The sequence below is a fragment of the Saccopteryx bilineata genome, chromosome 2 (assembly GCF_036850765.1).
Source record: "Saccopteryx bilineata isolate mSacBil1 chromosome 2, mSacBil1_pri_phased_curated, whole genome shotgun sequence".
NCBI classification, from domain to species: Eukaryota; Metazoa; Chordata; class Mammalia; order Chiroptera; family Emballonuridae; genus Saccopteryx; species Saccopteryx bilineata.
The window spans coordinates 349,515,096-349,533,493 of NC_089491.1; the positions used below are offsets into that span (position 1 = coordinate 349,515,096).

The 18,398-nt window shown below is 41.3% G+C and overlaps 1 protein-coding gene across 4 annotated transcripts in view; it reads left to right on the forward strand.

Annotated features, from left to right (window-relative positions):
• Window positions 1-18,398, forward strand: part of KANSL1 (KAT8 regulatory NSL complex subunit 1) — a 217,615-nt gene that overhangs the window by 170,719 nt on the left and 28,498 nt on the right. For all 4 annotated transcript variants that reach the window (XM_066262685.1, XM_066262684.1, XM_066262683.1 and 1 more), the window contains 2 exons: window positions 15,946-16,058; window positions 16,841-17,036. In XM_066262685.1, the coding sequence (XP_066118782.1) occupies window positions 15,946-16,058; window positions 16,841-17,036 (309 nt within the window). The remainder of the gene's footprint in view (window positions 1-15,945; window positions 16,059-16,840; window positions 17,037-18,398) is intronic.

The following is an 18,398-nucleotide window of genomic DNA, read 5'->3' on the forward strand; positions in this document are numbered from 1 at the left end:
ATGCTACCGCCCACCATGAAAGCTGGAACACCCACTAGTGGGCGATAGGGACCAGGTTGACTGCCACTGGTATATGTGGTCATTGAAAGGAAGAATGCTGGAATAAGATATACACAGCAGTATACAAACTTTGTAAATATTTTATAGACTAATACAGCCATAAGCTTTGAAGTTATGTTTTCAATTAGACACAAATCAATTTGAACTCATTAATGTTTATAAATAGTAAGTTAAACAAAGTTAAATAATTTATGGAGAATCATGATTTTTTAAAATTTTTTATTAATTTTAATTTATTGTGTTAACATGAATTCAACTGTCTCAATATAACTCCCTCACCCCTAACCCTTGTACTCCATTGTTCCTCCACCCCCCTTCCTTTTGGGATTTGCTGTCCTGTTATCTGTATCTATGTGTTTAAGTATATATAATTTCACTAATCCCTTCACCTTCTCTGATCCCATTCCCTCATCCCTCTTCCCTCTGACAGCTGTCTCTCTGCTCCCTGTGACCCCACCTCTGCCTCTATTTCGTTCCTCAGTTTGGAAGAGTCATACGGTCTTTTGGTAGGCTTGTTAGATAATGTTCTAGTGTTACACAGAAGGGACACATAATCATATTTTGCCTTGTTTCCAAATTGGATGAAAAAATGTATTTTTTTTTTAAATTTAATTGAGAGGAGGGGAGATAGACTCCCACATTTGCCCTGACTGGGATCCACCTGGCAACCCCTGTTTAGGGCCAATGCTATACCCATCTGGGGCCATGCTCACAACTGAGCAATTTTTATTGTGCCTGAGGTGGAGGCTCCGCAGAGCCATCATCAGGGCCAACGTACTGGAATCAGTCGAGCCATTACTGTGGGAAGGGAAGGGGGAGGGGAGGAGAAGTAGATGGTTGCTTTTTCTGTGTTCCTTGACCGTGAATTGAACCCGGGACTTCCACATGCCAGGTCGATGCTCTACCACTGAGCCAACCCACCAGGGCTGACTTTTTTTTTTTTTAACTATATATGTCTGCTTTGGTTATGAGCACAGTACAGATATTACTGAAACTAAGTTATTATTTTTATGAGAAAGGGGAGGCAGAGATAGACTTCCATATGTATCCTTACTGGGATCCACCTAGCAAGCCCACGAGGGGGTGATGCTCTGCCTATCTGGGGCCCTTGCTCTGTTGCAACTGGAGCCACTTTTTTGTGCCTCAGGTGGAGGCTATGGAGCCATCCTTGGTGCTCAGGGCTAACTCGCTCTAATATTGCCATGGCTGCAGGAGAGGAGGAAGAGAGAGAGAGAGAAGCAACAGTGGAAGTGGTGGAGAAGCAGATGGGCGCTTCACCTGTGTGCCCTGACTTGGAATCAAACCCTGGACTTCCACACACCAGGCCGACGCTCTACCACTGAGCCAACTGGCCAGGGCCCTGAAACTAAGTTATTCTAAAGAGGCCCAACCTGTGATCAACAACATTGGATGTATGGGTTAGCCTTTTTGAGCCATTGAGACAAGTAAGGTATATTGCCTGAGATTGGGGGGGGGGGTGTCTGTTTTTATGCCACAGAATAGTGGGGAGAGGTAGGGAAGATCTAGGAAAATGCCCCCCCCAACTCCTTCAGCCTGACTTCTAATTGAAAGACAGTTCATAGTTTGAAAGGTAAGAGGAGAAGAGAGACACCAAGGGCCCCTGGCTTTGTAGCTGCTAATTAACTATGCAGTAATAAATTCTGATATGAAATAAAAACCTTTCCTAACAAAGGTTTGTTTTCTGGAAAGAAGGGATTTTAAAAAAAATCTTAGAGAATTGTTCTCCAGTGTGCTGAAACATGCCCTTTACCTCTTTTTTCTCCTTCTCTTCCCTCTCAAATAAATAATAGTTTGTTTTCCCCAATTAAGAATGAGGAATGAGTAAAAAAGAGCCAACTTGGAGCCTGTATGTTACTAGGTATGTGAAGAATGCATTTGAAAAGTACCAAAGAAAATCAACAATTTCAGGCAAAAAAATATTCTTAAAGATGAGGCCTCCTTTATACCTGTGGCACAGGGTATCTGGGACCTAAGAGAGATACCGTGTCATTGATTGGCTTGTATAGAAATTAAGGAAAGAATAGTTGCAGAGAGTTGTGGAGGTTGGGTAGTGTTGGGCCCCACAATTTATATAAATCCTTCTCAAATCTTAATCTAAGCCCTCAACTGCACATCAGGGAAGATCTGATAGAGCCTAGTAGAAAGTAACAGTTCGTAGGCTACCCATTGCAAGGAAGATAGAATTTGGAGTTTGAATCCCAACAAGACTTGGTAAACATTTTGGGCCTTACATTGATGCCAAGTAAGACTCATCCTTTATGATTTATAGACTTTCCAGGACTAAGGAAGTCACCAGAAGATTAAGGACAAATCCAAAATAGACTACAGTATGTTTCTATGAAAGTGTAAAACCAGTTCCACAAAATCTATGTTCAGTTGGTTTCTAACCAATTAAAAATTTGCTTGCTAAGCCAAAAAATTAACACACTTCAGTAAAAATAAACTGGATTCAAATTTTCTACATTAAATCATATACAATGCCTGTATATAATAAAAAATTAGGGAGGGGGAGGGGTACAAAGAAAACTGGATAGAGGGTGACGGAGGACGATCTCTCTTTGGGTGATGGGTATGCAACAGAACTAAATGACAAAATAACCTGGAAATGTTTTCTTTGAATATATGTACCCTGATTTATTGATGTCACCCCATTTAAATAAAAATTTATTTATTAAAAAAAATTAAGACATATTAATAAACAAAAAAGAACAGCCTTAGCGGTCGGTGTAGCTCAGGGTATCATTCAGACACACCAAGGTTGCAGGTTCGATCCCTACTCAGGATACATACAAGAATCAACCAATGAATGCATGAATAAGTGGAACAACAAATCGATCTTTCTCTCTCTCTCTTTCTCTTTTTCTCTTTCTCTCTTTCAGCCTTGCCTTCCCTGCTTCCCTTTCTCTCTCTAAATCAATCAATAAAAAATTTTTAAAAGAACATAAGACATTAATAAATAAGAAAATGTGACCCTTAGTCATGAGAAAAGGTAGTCAGTATAAACTGGTACTGAAATAACTCAGAGGCTGGAATTAGGAAATAAAGACTAAAAGCAGTTAATAAAAATGTTTGAAGATTTCTAGTAAAAGATAATGAGTCAACGTGGGGGAATGGAAAAGTTCAGTATTCAAATCTACTGTATTTAAGAACAGATTGAAAACTATAGAAGGGAAGGGTCAGTGAACATGATGTAACAGGTCAGTAGAAATGACTCAATACAGAGAATGGAAAGTCTGAATGTAGAAAATGTTCAGGAATGAACCTAGTCATGGGGAAACAGGAAATAGGTATAGTTCAAGTTCCAGAAGGAGGAGAGAGAATGGTACAGGAAAAAAATTTTGAGGAAATAATGACTGGATATCTGAATGAAAATGGTCAGTTTACAAATTCAAGAAATTCAGAAAATAGTAAGCATGAGAAATATGAATGGGTGAAAATCTGGTGAAGAGAATCTTGGAAGTAGCCAGAGGAAGGAAGAAAGATATATTTCATATAAGTGCATTGATAAGGATTAGTGACATCAGAAACAATGGAATGAGATACTTAAAATGGGAAAGGTGCCACTTAACAGTGTATAACAGCAAAAATATTTTTCTTTCTTTTTTTTTTGTACAGAGCGAGTCAGAGAGAGGGATATATAGGGACAGACAAGACAGGAACGGAGAGAGATGAGAAGCATCAATCATCAGTTTTTCGTTGCAGCACCTTAGTTGTTCATTGATTGCTTTCTCATATGTGCCTTGACCGCGGGCCTTCAGCAGACCAAGTGACCCCTTGCTCAAGCCAGCGACCTTGGGTCCAAGCTGGTGAGCTTTGCTGAAACCAGATGAGCCCACACTCAAGCTGGCGACCTCAGCATCTCAAACCTGTGTCCTCCGCATCCCAGTCCGATGCTCTATCCACTGCGCCACCGCCTGGTCAGGCCAAAAATATTTTTTATTTGAAAATCAAGACAGTCATTTTTAGATAAGGAAAAGCTGAGATAATTTGTTGGCAGAATATCCTTACTTAAATTTCTTTAGGCTAAAGGCAAATGATAACCAACTGGAAACTCAGATGGAGAATAAAAGGACAGGAAAAGATAATATATATTTCATGAACAGCAAGCATAAGAAAGTTAATTGAGGGTGTTTTAATGTCAGTAAAATAGAGGTTTTGTTTGTGGTTTTTTGTTTTTGTTGTTTTAGAAACAGACATGGACAGGAAGCATTAGAGATGAGAAGTTATCAGCTCGAAGTTGTGGCACTTTTATTTAGTTCATTGATTACTTCTAATACATGCCTTGACCAAGGGCACTCCAGCCAAACCAGCGACCTCTTGCTCAAGCCAGCAACTTTGGGCTTCAAGCCAGAAACCATGGTGTCATCTCTGTGGGATCATGTGTATGATCCCATGCTCAAACTGGCAACCGCTCCCGCACTCTAGCCTGTGATCTCGGGTTTTGAACCTAGGTCCTCAGTATCCCTGCGCCATCACCTGGTTAGGCATTAAAATCATTTTTTAGACAAAAAATATTACCAGAGATAAAGTAGGACATTTTACAACGAGAACGGGGTCTGTTTGTCAAGAAGGCAATAAAAAAGATGGATACTTAGAATGCATGAAGCACTCACTTCGTAACTGATAGAATGACTTACTAAATAAAATCCATGAGGATATAAGAGATCCAGATAACACAGCTAACCACCTTGACCCAATAGACATTTATAGAAAAATATGTTTATGGCTCAGTGGTAGAGCCTTAGCCTGGCATGTGGATGTCCTGGGTTTGATTCTTGGTCAGGGCACACAGGAGAAGTGACCATCTGCTTCTCCACCACTCCCTCTCCTCCTCCTCCTCCTCCTCCTCCTCCTCCTCCTCCTCCTCCTCCTCCTCCTCCTCCCCCTCCTCCCCCTCCCTCTCTCTCCTCCTCCCCCTCCCTCTCTCTCCTCCTCCCTCCCTCTCTCTCCTCCTCCCTCTCTCTCTCTCTCTCTTCCCCCCTCACAGCCATGGCTCGATTAATTTGAGCACATTTGGCTGCAGGCACTGAGGATGGCTCTGTGGAGCCTCTACCTCAGGTGCTAAAAATAGTTCAGTTGCAACCATGGCCCTAAGACAGGAGTTGACAGCTGGATCGGGGCACATGAGGAAGTCTATCTTCCCCTCTCTCACTTGGAAAAGAAGAAAACTACCCCCCCCCCACTTCCCACACCTTCTTGTAAAGTAGGAATAATAATACAAGTATTTAGTCTTTTTTTTTCCTTTGATGACAGGGACAGGACAGTCAAGAAGGGAGAGAGATGAGAAGCATCAGTTCTTCATTGCAGCACCTTGTTGTTCATTGATTGCTTTCTCATATGTGCCTTGACGGGGTGCAGGGAGGTTATAGCAGACCGAGTGACCCCTTGCTCAAGGGGCTCAAGCTGTTTAGCCTTGCTCAAAGCAGATGAGCTCGTGCTCAAGCCAGCAACCTCGGGGTTTTGAACCTGGGTCCTCCACTTCCCAGTCTGATGCTCTATCTACTGCGTCAGGCACAAGTTCTTAGTCTTATAACAGTGTTTGGTCCACAATAAACACTTCATAAAAATGTCGATTGTTGTTCAGACTACACTGTGTCTAGGTAACATCTATCAACAGAATCCAAGTATCTTCCCTTGAGGGCTTAGGATTCTTCCAACAGGTATACAGTTGGGGAGTTTAGGGGGAAGAATTCTTGGTTCTTTTAATAAGGGAGGTCAAGAAAGGTAGCTTCATAAGGAAGAAGGTACTTACGCTGAGTTCTGTGGACTTGTTGAAGGGTGATGTGGGTGTGAATTTGCAGGGAGGGTGTTACTGCGTGAATAATGTAAAAAAAGACTTTAGAGAACCTGAAATTATCGAGGGACTGCAAGTACATTTTTATGATGCAGTGTAAAAACTTTTTAAAAGAAATTATTTTAGGTTCTGGCGAGTTGGCTTAGTGGTAGAGCTTTAGCGCCCAACATGTGATGTCCCAGGTTTGATCCTAGGTCAGGGCACACAGTGGAAGCGACCATCTGCTTCTCTCTCCCTTCCTCTCTTCTTTCTCTCAGCCAGTTGGCCTCAGGTGCTGAGGATAGCTCTGTTGATTTGATTCAAGCATCAGCCCCAGACAGGGGTTGCCAGGTGGATCCTAGATGGGGTGCATGCGGGAGTCTTTCTATCACCCCTCTTCTCACTTAAAAAAAAAAAGGTAACATTTTAGACCTAATAAAAATAAAAGTAGGCCCTGGCCGGTTGGCTCAGCGGTAGAGCGTCGGCCTGGCGTGCGGGGGACCCAGGTTCGATTCCCGGCCAGGGCACACAGGAGAAGCGCCCATTTGCTTCTCCACCCCTCCGCCGCGCTTTCCTCTCTGTCTCTCTCTTCCCCTCCCGCAGCCAAGGCTCCATTGGAGCAAAGATGGCCCGGGCGCTGGGGATGGCTCTGTGGCCTCTGCCTCAGGCGCTAGAGTGGCTCTGGTCGCAACATGGCGACGCCCAGGATGGGCAGAGCATCGCCCCATGGTGGGCGTGCCGGGTGGATCCCGGTCGGGCGCATGCGGGAGTCTGTCTGACTGTATCTCCCTGTTTCCAGCTTCAGAAAAATGCAAAAAAAAAAAAAAAAAAAAAAGTTGTTGGCCTAGCCTGTGGTGACACAGTGGATAACTGAGATTGCTGGTTCAAAACCCTGAGCTTGGTTGGTCAAGGGACAAAATGGGAGTTGATACTTCCTGCTCCTCCCCTCCCCCTCCCCCTCCTCCTCCCCCTCCCCTAAAATGAACAAATAGAATATAAACATTAAAAAAGTTGAATATACAGTCCTCATATAGTCATCACCCAGATTCCTCTGTACAATGTTATAGTTTGCATAACATTGTACAGTGATCACAGTGGGGAATTAACATTGAGACAGTCCAATACAGGTTTTATTTCAGTTTCACTCATTTTCTCACTAATATCCCTATTTGGTCCGAAATCCCACATTGCTTTTAGTTGTCATCTTTCTTCAAGTCTCTTCCAATCTGTCAGAGTTCCTTGGTCTTTGTCTTTTCAGGACCTTAACACAAGTTATTTTGGTCACTTTGTATGATGTTCCTCAAGTTAGAGTTACCCCAATGTTTTCTCATTAGAGGTTATGCATTTTTTGTAGTAATAACACAGAAATGATAACTTTGCCCTTCTCAGCACCATATTGGAGGTGCATGATGTTGGAAGTGATGTTTTATTTCTCTTGGTTAAGGTAGTGCCTGCCAGGTTTCTCCACTGTGAAGTTTTTCCCTTTGCAATGAATAATTATCATGGAGAGTTACTATGTAATATTCTGATGCTTCATTATATCATACTTTAATTCACAATTTTATCATGCACTAGAAGTTTTTGCCTGCAACCATTATTATTGTCATGTGTACTAAGTGGTGATTTTCTATTTTCTACATTTGTTAATTGTAATTCTGTTAGGAAGAGCTGTCCTTTGTTCCTTATGCATTTGTTTATTTAGTCATTTCAGTTGTTTATATCAGAATGGATTCATGATTTTTTATTTTATGGATTATAGTCTCTTACTATTATTCATTCATTTGCTCCAGTTGTCTCAGCTTTTGGCATTAGGACCTCCTTCAGATTGGCTCCTGTGTCCTTACAACATGCTTCTCTCGTCTCTTTTTTGAGCATTCACTTTTTGGAACTACAAGATATTCCACGTTCATTTTGTCTTTTATCTGGTCTAGCCCTGGTTTCTTTTTTTGGAGAACAGGATTTCAAAACCAACTAAAAGCGATGTGTGGTTTTTGACCAAATAGGGACACTAGTGAGAAAACGAGTGAAATTCAAATAAAACCTGTCTGGGACTGTATCATGTTAATTGTATTCATTGCTACTTGGTGTCAGACAAAACATGTATGTATATGTTAGCACATGCATATACACACCCATCTATATTTCTTGACCCATCTGTATATATGTTAAAAACCATGAGTTCATATATATCAGTTGCTAACATGAGAGCCTACTACCTCTTTCCTTATTTATACTTAGCTGTTCAATCCTGGCACACCATAAAGTTTTTTCATAAGTGTGAACTCGTATCTCTGTGAGAAATATATTTACTAACCAGAGTACAGTATAATACAGTATGTTAGTCATGTGTCTGTCACACAGTCAAAATACTGTTTTCTGAAGTTATACTATTTTCTTCCTCATATCTTTCAGTGTATGTAATTTTTTTGTAATACAGTTAGATTCTTTTGTTACTACAATATTCTCCTCATTGTGCCCCCACCGCACCCCCTACACTACCCTCTAGTTGATCTTTATTATTTATTTTTTTATGTCTGTGAAACATTACTACAGTTCTAAGGCTTGGAGCTATACAAAGGCTATCATCCTTACTACCCTGTTTTAATTTTTCTCTTCTTTCCATCCTGTTCCCACCTCCTCTAGACAGTAAATTTCATTACTTTCTGGATTATCCTTCCTATAATTCTTTTGCACAAACGAGCAGATAAATGTATATGTTCTTATATTCCCCTCCTTTTTAATACAAACGGTAATTACTGTATAAATATTTTTTAAAAGGCTGGATTTGAAATTGAAAAGGTTTTTCCCTGACCGGTGGTGGTGCAGTGGATAGAGCGTTGACCTGGAATGCCAAGGTCGCCAGTGTGAAACCCTGGGCTTGCCCAGTCAAGACACATACAACAAGCAATCAATGAACAGTGAAGCACCTATGAGTTGATACTTCTTGTTTCCCTGTCCTCTCTCTCCTCTTTTTGTAAAACCAATAAATAATATTTTTTAAAAATTGCCCTGCCTGACCTGTGGTGGCGCAGTGGATAAAGCATCGACCTGGAAATGCTGAGGTCACATATGGGAGTTGATGCTTCCGGCTCCTCCCCCCCTTCTCTCTCTCTTTCTCTCCTCTCTTTCAGTCTCTCTCTCTCCTCTCTAAAAACGAATAAATAAAAAAATTAAAAAAAAAAATTGCCCTCACTTCTGACAAGCCTTCCTTAATCATACATTGCAAAATAAAATTTATTTAAAAAAGAAAAGAGCCTGACCAGGCAGTGGCGCAGTGAATAGAGCGTTGGACTGGGATGCAGAGGACCTAGGTTCGAGATCCCAAGGTCACCTGCTTGAGCGCAGGCTCATGTGGCTTAAGCAAGGCTTGCCAGCTTTGAGCCCAAGGTCGCTGGCTCGAGCAAGGGGTTACTCGGTCTGCTGTAGACCCCTGGTCAAGGCACATATGAGAAAGCAATCAGTGAACAACTAAGGTGCCACAACAAAGAATTGATGCTTCTCATCTCTCTCCCCTCCTGTCTATCTGTCCCTGTTTGTCTATCAGAAAAATAAATAGATAGATAGGAAAAGAAAGAGGAAATTGAGGAGGTTTTTGTTTCGTTTTAGCAAAAGCTTTGCTTCTGTGGCTTTTAACAAATGACTTTATTATTTGTGTTTGCCTCGTTCCTTTACTCTTTTCTTACTTTGTGGAAGTGAAAGGGATAAAGAGTGAAGGGCTAAGGCTTTCTCAGAAGAAAAGCATGCTAAAAATGTAAGCTGGTTTTTTTGTTTTTGTTTTTTCCAAGAGAAAGAGACACGAAGGGTGAGAGATGGGAAGCATCAACTGGTAATTGCGGCACTTTGGTTCATTTGTTGCTGTCTCGTATGTGCCTTGACAAGGGGGCTCCAGTTGAGCCAGTTACTCTTTGCTCAAGTCAGTGATCATGAGGTCATCTCTATGATCCCACACTCAAGCTGGCACCCTTGGGGTTTCAAACCTGGTTCCTCAACATCCCAGGCCAACGCTCTACCCACTATGCCACTAACTGGTCTGGTGATTTTTCTTTTTCCTTTTTAAACAATCCTAAATATAATCTTTCTACCATTGGTTAATCAGGAGCAACTTTCTTTCCCTGAGGTTTTGCAGTCACCAGGGACAATGAGTGAATGGTACCTTGGCCCAGTGAGTGTTTTGAGATAGAAAGCAGGGGAATAAATACAGGGGAATATTTGGCCCATAGTATTAAAAAACTCCAACTTAATAATTAGAACTTTTAAAATAAATTGGACTGTGGATAAATTGAGCAATTAAAATTTATAAGACTTTTTGCAGTTACTGTATTTCTTTAGATTCCACATGCATATTTTCAGTGGTGTTGGTAAATACAAATACCAGGTTTTAATAGCTTTTGGATTTAACGAGCATTATTATGCTGACTAAAATTTTTAAAAATGAGTAATTCAAAATTGTTTTCATGTATTCGTATAGATTTTCATTTAAACTCAGCATGACAAACATAGAAAAGTGAGGCACTTAGAAACCAATTTTACATAAAAGTAACTTGGTGGAAGTGGAATTTTCAGAGTATTCCACTCCCAGTTTAGCACAGTTTCCTGGCCATGGTGCTGATTCATGGGAAATGACTAGGATACTATTTGTGGGACAGCAATATTTTGTTGATTTTAAATAAGATTGTGCTGATCATTGAGCTGGGGAACTTGAAACGTGGAATAATTCATATAAAGTCAAAAACTAATTTATTTTGATAAAGGAATATATATATTTGATAAAGGTACTGGTTTCTTTATACCCAGTTAGCCCTTTTTTTTTCATTTTGATAATATTTGTTGGAAAGGCAGTAACTAACCCAAACAGAACAGTTAAGTTTTCTAGACAAACAGCTTTGTGGTACATTTAAGAAAATATTTCAGGGCCCTGGCCGGTTGGCTCAGCGGTAGAGCGTCGGCCTAGCGTGCGGAGGACCTGGGTTTGATTCCTGGCCAGGGCACACAGGAGAAGCGCCCATTTGCTTCTCCACCCCTCCAACGCGCTTTCCTCTCTGTCTCTCTCTTCCCCTCCCGCAGCCAAGGCTCCATTGGAGCAAAGATGGCCCGGGCGCTGGGGATGGCTCTGTGGCCTCTGCCTCAGGCGCTAGAGTGGCTCTGGTCGCAACATGGCGACGACGCCCAGGATGGGCAGAGCATCGCCCCCTGGTGGGCAGAGCATCGCCCCTGGTGGGCGTGCCGGGTGGATCCCGGTCTGGCGCGTGCGGGAGTCTGTCTGACTGTCTCTCCCTGTTTCCAGCTACAGAAAAATGGGAAAAAAAAAAAAAAGAAAGAAAGAAAATATTTCAGGCAGTTATGGCATGGCATTTACTGACTAAAGATATATACACAAATATGTTGCAAGTAGAGTTTAATTTTTTTAATTTTAATGCAGGAGTTTAATTTTATTATTATTATTCTTTTAAGTGAGAGGAGGGAAGATAGACTCCTTCACACACCCCAACCAAGAACCACCTGGCAACCCCCTACTGAGGTAGATGCTCAAATCCACCAAGCTATCCTTAGTGCCTAAGGCTGACACTGGTACCAGTTGAGCCCCTAGCTGTGAGAGGGGAAGAGAGAAAAGAGGGAGAGAGATGGGAAGAAAAGCAGTGGTTGTGCCCTGACTGGGAATCAAACCTGGGACCTCTTATACACTGAGCCAACACACTATCGACTGAGCCAACCAGCCAGGGCCTTAGTATGTATTTTTTTTAGATGCCTTTAGGGTTTAGCTTTTTACTTTATCTATGTTCTGGTAAAATAAACCCAGTGGACATTGGTTCTTAGACTGCAGAAAATCTACCCCATAAAACCTTAATTTTATCTAGCTTTTCTTTAAAGGTTGTCACACTTAATTTGTCTGGCCTAGAGAGTAATGAATCAGATGCCTGCCTGTATAAGAATGACAAATAAGAATCTCATTACTGTGTTAATCATTTTATTTTGTATAGTGGGCCCTTTTAATCAGGGGAGGGCATCACTTCAGTAACCTCGTTATTACCTGTAACTCTAAGATTGCCCCAAAAGGTAATCTGCTGGGGCTCTGCTTTGTGGGGATAAAGGTGGGGGTCACTACTACCACTTTAGTTTTTTTACTCTTTTTATAGTTATGGGATGCATGTATCCTCATGTGTGTATCTGAACATTATATAAAACTCAGGAGAAGCTCTACATAGCCCTGGCCAGTGGTGCAGTATATATTGTGTGTCATCCTGGAGTGCCGAGATCACTGATTTCATCCCAGGGTTGCCAGCTCAATTCTGGACCCCAAGGTCTCCCATCCGAGGCCCAGTCAGTGTACGTGTGAGAAGCAATCAGTGGATGCTCAGCTAAGTGGAACAACAAGCTGATGCTTCTCTCTCAATCTCTCTTTCCCACCCCACTCCCTGTCCACCTGCCTCCCTCTCAAAAATAAAAAGAAGCTCTATTCAGTTGTTTTCAACCACCAGTTCACACACTGGTGCCAGACTTGCAGAAATTTCATGCCAGTCCACAAAAGAGTTAACCACCCTGGTGGACCCGCACTCGTCCACTGACTGGCAATTGAAAACCAGTGCTCTGTATAACTCCTACAGTACTTGGTAGATGGGAGAGCCTTAACGCTTTTCATCCTATTTACAATTTTACATTGGATGACAGATGTCTGAGTAATTCATGCTTTAGTTTCCTGAAAATACTAATGATGTAAACCACCGCAGTAGTAATGATTAAGCTTAAATTAGTGTGTGGGTTTAATATTTGTAAAGTGTTTGTTAATGTTTCTCTACCCTCTGTCTTAGCAGCCGTTTGGACTGCAGAATAAGGGAGTATTTATTCACTCTGTCTTAAGGCAGTGTGAATGCATTTAAGAAGCTCTAAGTAACCTGACCAGGCGGTGGCGCAGTGGATAGAGCATCAGACTGGGATGCAGAGGACCCAGGTTTGAGACCCTAAGGTCTCCAGCTTGAGTGCGGGCTCATCTGGTTTGAGCAAAAGCTCACCACCTTGGACCCAAGGTCACTGGCTCGAGCAAGGGGTTACTCGATCTGCTGAAGGCCCGCAGTCAAGGCACATATGAAAAAGCAATCAATGAACAACTAAGGTGTTGCAGCGCGCAATGAAAAACTAATGATTGATGCTTCTCATCTCTCCATTCCTTTCTGTCTGTCTGTTTCTGTCTATCCCTCTCTCTGATTCTCTCTCTCTCTCTCTGTCTCTAAAAATAGAAGAAGAAGCTCTAAGTAAAATTTTATGTATCAGTGAGTTATATTTTTCTTTTCCAGATGGGGGTTAATATTTTAAGCTCTTTGCATTTGAGAATGAGTGATGAATGCAAGTGCCCCAATGCCTTGCTTTTGGATCTCGGTGCGATTACAGGATATGCCTAGGTCTTTGAGCAGACTCCTCCTAAATATTCAGTTATTCCCTGTATGAGTGGGACTGAAATCCATGCACATTCCCTCTCTGACATTCATGCTTTTGATTGCTGTGCACTTCTATATTCTTGACAAATATTTCTATGCTAAATAATGTTTTGCCTTTTGACTTCAACTTTAATTTGGGGGCTTAATCACCCCCAGGAAAGTTTGAGTCCTCTAAGAAGATCGATAGAAATCACACTGAAAATTATTTAGGCATGAAAAACAAGATAGGCTCTTAGTAGTAGTCCTTTGTAGGTAGTGTGATTACTGGTGATTTGTGCGCTTCCCCTCCCCCCCTTTAGACTTGGGACTTTTTTTTTCTTCTTCAGACTTTCTGTAAGAAAGACAAATTTGTTTGAAAATAAGATTTTGTTAAAGAATTGCAACATTTCATCTTGACGAGTGTCCTTTTTGTATTTTTCTGAAGTGAGAAGCGGGGAGGCAGGCAGACAGACTCCCACATGCACCCTAGCGGGATCCACCTGGCATACTTACCAGGGGGCGATGCTCTGCCAATCTGGGCCGTTGCTCTGTTGGAACCGGAGTCATTTTAGCACCTGAGGTATAGGCCATGGAGCCATTCTCAGTGCCCAGGCCAACTTTGCTCCAGTGGAGCCTTGGCTGCGGGAGGGGAAGAGAGAGATAGAGAGAAAGGAGAGGGAGGAAGGGTGGAGAAGCAGGTGGGCACTTCTCCTGTGTGCCCTGGTCAAGAATTGAACCTGGGACCTCCATACATTGGGCCGACGCTCTACCGCTGAGCCAACCGGCCAGGGCGACAGATGTCCTTTAAGTTAATTCCTCCATTATTCTTAATAAAATTGTGTGTCTGTTTTTGTGTGTGTGTAAGACAGAGACAGAAAGATAGGGACAGACTGACAGGAAGGGATAGAGATGAGAGGCATCGATTCTTCATTGTGGCTCCTTCATTGTTTATTGATTGCTTTCATCTTATGTGCCTTGACCAGGGGGCTACAGCAGAGTGAGTGACTCCTTGCTCAACCGGTGACCATGGGGTCATGTCTATGATCCTACGCTCAAGCCAGCGACCCCACACTCAAGCTGGCGACCTCGGAGTGTCCAATTTGGGGCCTCTGAGTCCCAGTTCAATGCTCTATCCACTGTGCCACCACTTGGCCAGGCAAAATAAATCTTAATTATAAATGGGAGTTCTTAAGATCAGTATACGAGCAAAAAGTTCATAGTCGCAACATTTTCATGTTCAAAGGAAAATTCTTCATCTAAACCAGAACTTCTGAAATCGAGAATAGCTGTAACATGCCTGGAGTCACATCTGCTACTTAATGCCAACCTGAATCTTAAATTCTTTAGCTTTTCCAGTCCTTTCTCATATTATTATAATATTTCTTTGGTATTTTTAAAATCACCACAAATTGTATTTTTAAAATTGAATTTAACACCTTTCCAAAATTATTAGAAGATTGTATTTTTTATCTTTACATAATTTTCTGGCATAAAATAAGAAGAAATGTTTTTATGATTATATTCAATATTCTGACTTACAGTGGCCACAATTTATAACCGTGCTTTAGATGTTGAACCATCTACATTATTGATATCAATCACAGGGAACATTTTTGGGTATAAGATTTTAGGGATGTGTTGGTTGAGTTGTTTCTTTAGGATTGAGGATAATATTTTGTCAGAGGATATGAACATCTTTATAACTTTTGCTACTTAATACCACATTACTTTCCAAAAGGAAATCGGTATAGCATTTAAGGCAAGGAGTATGTGTGCCAATTTACCATAATTTTGGCATCATTAATGTAATTATTCAAGACATTTGTGATACCTTAGTAGAGGTACAGGGTATCTAGAAAGAAGACAGGACAATTTCCCCAGTGTTTACTCATTCCATATACTGGTTTGTCTTACCTATTTATACATTACGTTGATCTAACTTTTTTGATAATTTGTATTAAAACTTTTAAATTAGCTTTCCAATCTTTTGTCCTTTCTGGATACTTGTTTACAACTACTCTTGGGACTGCAAATCCTTTTTGTTTTTTGTCCTTTGGGTAAAAAGATCAAAAAGAAATTGGGCAATATAGATAAATAGAATTTCAGCCTCAAAATATTGGCACTGGTAGCAAGAAGGAGAACTTCAGAACACCCCGAGAGTCATTTCAAGTGTAAGGTAACAAGGACCATAGCCATTCTGTGGTATTCCAACAATTCCCAGAACCAAGGGATAACTGTATCTGTGTTTTTATTGCCTATACCTCAGAGATTCCATATGATTGACATCTCGTGGCTAGCCCTATTCCTTTTGAGCCTACTAAATATATAATTTGTTTCAAAATACTAAAATTAAAATGTTCCAGATTTTTATTACCTTCTTCTTTTCATTTTACTGTATTCTAAGCATATATTTGATTTGTATAGTCCAAAGACAATAGTTACTACCTGATAGCATTCGGTGATTAGTTATATGGGAATTAAGTTTTTTCTGGGTTTTTTTTTTAACACAAATATATATGTATTTTTAAACAATTTATGGCTTTCTGGAAACAGGGTTCCATCATACACTGTGAAGTTAAGCAGAATTAAGTATATTTAAATTTCCTCTTGTTCCTAGCTGGGTGTCGGTAGTTGAATGTTGTTGATGATGTAAATTTTAATTTTGTTTTTCTTCTTCTTCAGATCGAGTCTGTTTCTCAGCCACTGGAAAACCATGGTGCCTCTGGTCATCCTTCAGAGTCATTGTCTACCAAATCATGTGGAACATTGAGACCTGTCAATGGAGTCATTAACACGTACGTTTTTATCTCTTCTACTTCTTACATTCACTCAGTAGGGTTATAAAAAATGAGTTTGGAGCTCTTAGTTATTCCTAGCCGGGACTAACCCTGGTTTAAAGAAACAGAAACCTTATCACTTTATAATGTTGTGCGTATCTTCAACTGTAGCAAGTATATTTAATTAGGATACTAATGTATTTCCTTTTTACTTATTAAGGCCTAAAATAACTCATCATGGGGAAACATGAAAGGTCCTACAATGGTGAATCCTTTTGATTGTCCTAGTGTTAGATTTCCTCAGAAGTATTTACATAAAATCCTGTACTCTGGAACAGATTAAATCCCCAAAGGCTGTGTTTGTAAATCTGTATTTATGAAAGTTCAAGAAATCCCTCTACAAGTGAAAATGTGTACACATTCCTAAAAGTTGAGTTTCATAGAATAATTCTTAGTTAGGTGGCTCCCTGACATTTACAAAATTCATTTTTTTAATCAGTTGCAATTTTATTCACTTTTTTGGTGTTTCTGTTTTAGACAGAGAAATTTGATCACTAGAGCTTTACTTAGTTCACTTACTGACTTCTGCATTTTTCACACATGATAGAGGTAATGTCCACCAAGAGCCTTACAAATAAGTATAAGCACTAGGTTAGCAGGCATCAGCATCAGGAGGTGACCTCCTTCTGCTCCAGAATACTTACTTGTGTCTGTAGCATTTGCAGGGAGAGGAGGTTGAACCAGTATTAGAGACTTTGTTTCCTTCTGAAAAGTGAATATTCTTCCTTCATCTTGTGTAGCCTTCAGCCTGTCTTGGCAGACCACATTCCAGGTGACAGCTCTGATGCTGAAGAACAATTACATAAAAAGCAACGACTGAATCTAGTTTCCTCATCAACTGATGGCACCTGTGTGGCAGCTCGAACACGTCCTGTTCTGAGCTGTAAGAAACGGAGGCTTGTTCGACCCCACAACATTGTTCCTCTTTCCAAGAAGGTCAGTATCAGTGAGACTTAGTCATTGTTAAAACATGAGCCAGATGCTCAGATAGTGGTATTAAGCCTTTAGCCAACTTTGGTTTGTTTAACTAGTGTTTTCCATTTGGCTAGCCCACCACGTTTTCTTGGGTAGCTTTAAAAAGCACGAGGCTCCTTTAACCAGTGCGGCACAGTGGGAAGAGTGTTGATCTAGGATGCTGAGGTCCCAGGTTCCAAAACCCAAGGTCGCTGGCTTAAGTGCAGACTCATTCGACTTGAGTGCATGGTCACTGGCTTGGCTGGAGCCCTGGTTAAGGCACATAGGCGAAGCTATCAGTGAACAGCTTAAGTGCCACAACAAGAGTTGATGCTTCTCATCTCTCTCCCTTCCTGTGTCTGTGTTTCTTTCCCTTGCTAAAAAAATAAATAATAAAAATACTAGGCTCGTTAACCTGGTTTCCCAGAGATTTTGATCCACTTGCTCTGGGGTTGGGTCTGAGAACCATGTTTTTATTTATTTTTTATTTAGAGGGCGAAGCATCAATTTTATACATTCATTGGCTGATACTTGTATGTGCCCAGCCTTGCTGTAGCAGGGCTATGCTCTAACCAACTGGGCCATCTGGCTGGGGCTGGGAATGTTGTTTTTAGTAAAAACAAAACTCATAGGTGACTCTTCAGTCAGGTTTGGAAACCATTGGCTTGACCTTTTTCATAGAAATGGGAGAGAGTTAGGGTTCGATTCCTGGCCAGGGCACACAGGAGAAGCACCCATTTGCTTCTCCACCCCTCCGCCGCGCTTTCCTCTCTGTCTCTCTCTTCCCCTCCCGCAGCCAAGGCTCCATTGGAGCAAAGATGGCCCGGGCGCTGGGGATGGCTCTGTGGCCTCTGCCCCAGGCGCTAGAGTGGCTCTGGTCGCAACATGGCGACGCCCAGGATGGGCAGAGCATCGCCCCCTGGTGGGCAGAGCGTCGCCCCTGGTGGGCGTGCCGGGTGGATCCCGGTCGGGCGCATGCGGGAGTCTATCTGACTGTCTCTCCCTGTTTCCAGCTTCAGAAAAATGAAAAAAAAAAAAAAGAAATGGGAGAGAGATAGTTGAAGTGCTGCCATCAACATTTTAAGAATACTGTGTTGCCTTCTCACTTGGATAGTTATCACCAAAAATGGCAATCTAGAATACTTTCTTTTTAAATAAGAATCTCCATTAAGATTTCTAAACTGGTGTTACTAAATGAATGTTTTCACAGAGAAAATGGAGATTAATTCACAACTACAGGAAACCTGATTGCTGACTCTGCAAGTAGCAGTATTGAATTTATTCCAAATTTAATGAAATAATACTCCAGTGAAATGAATATCATGTGCTGGTTAAGAGCATTAA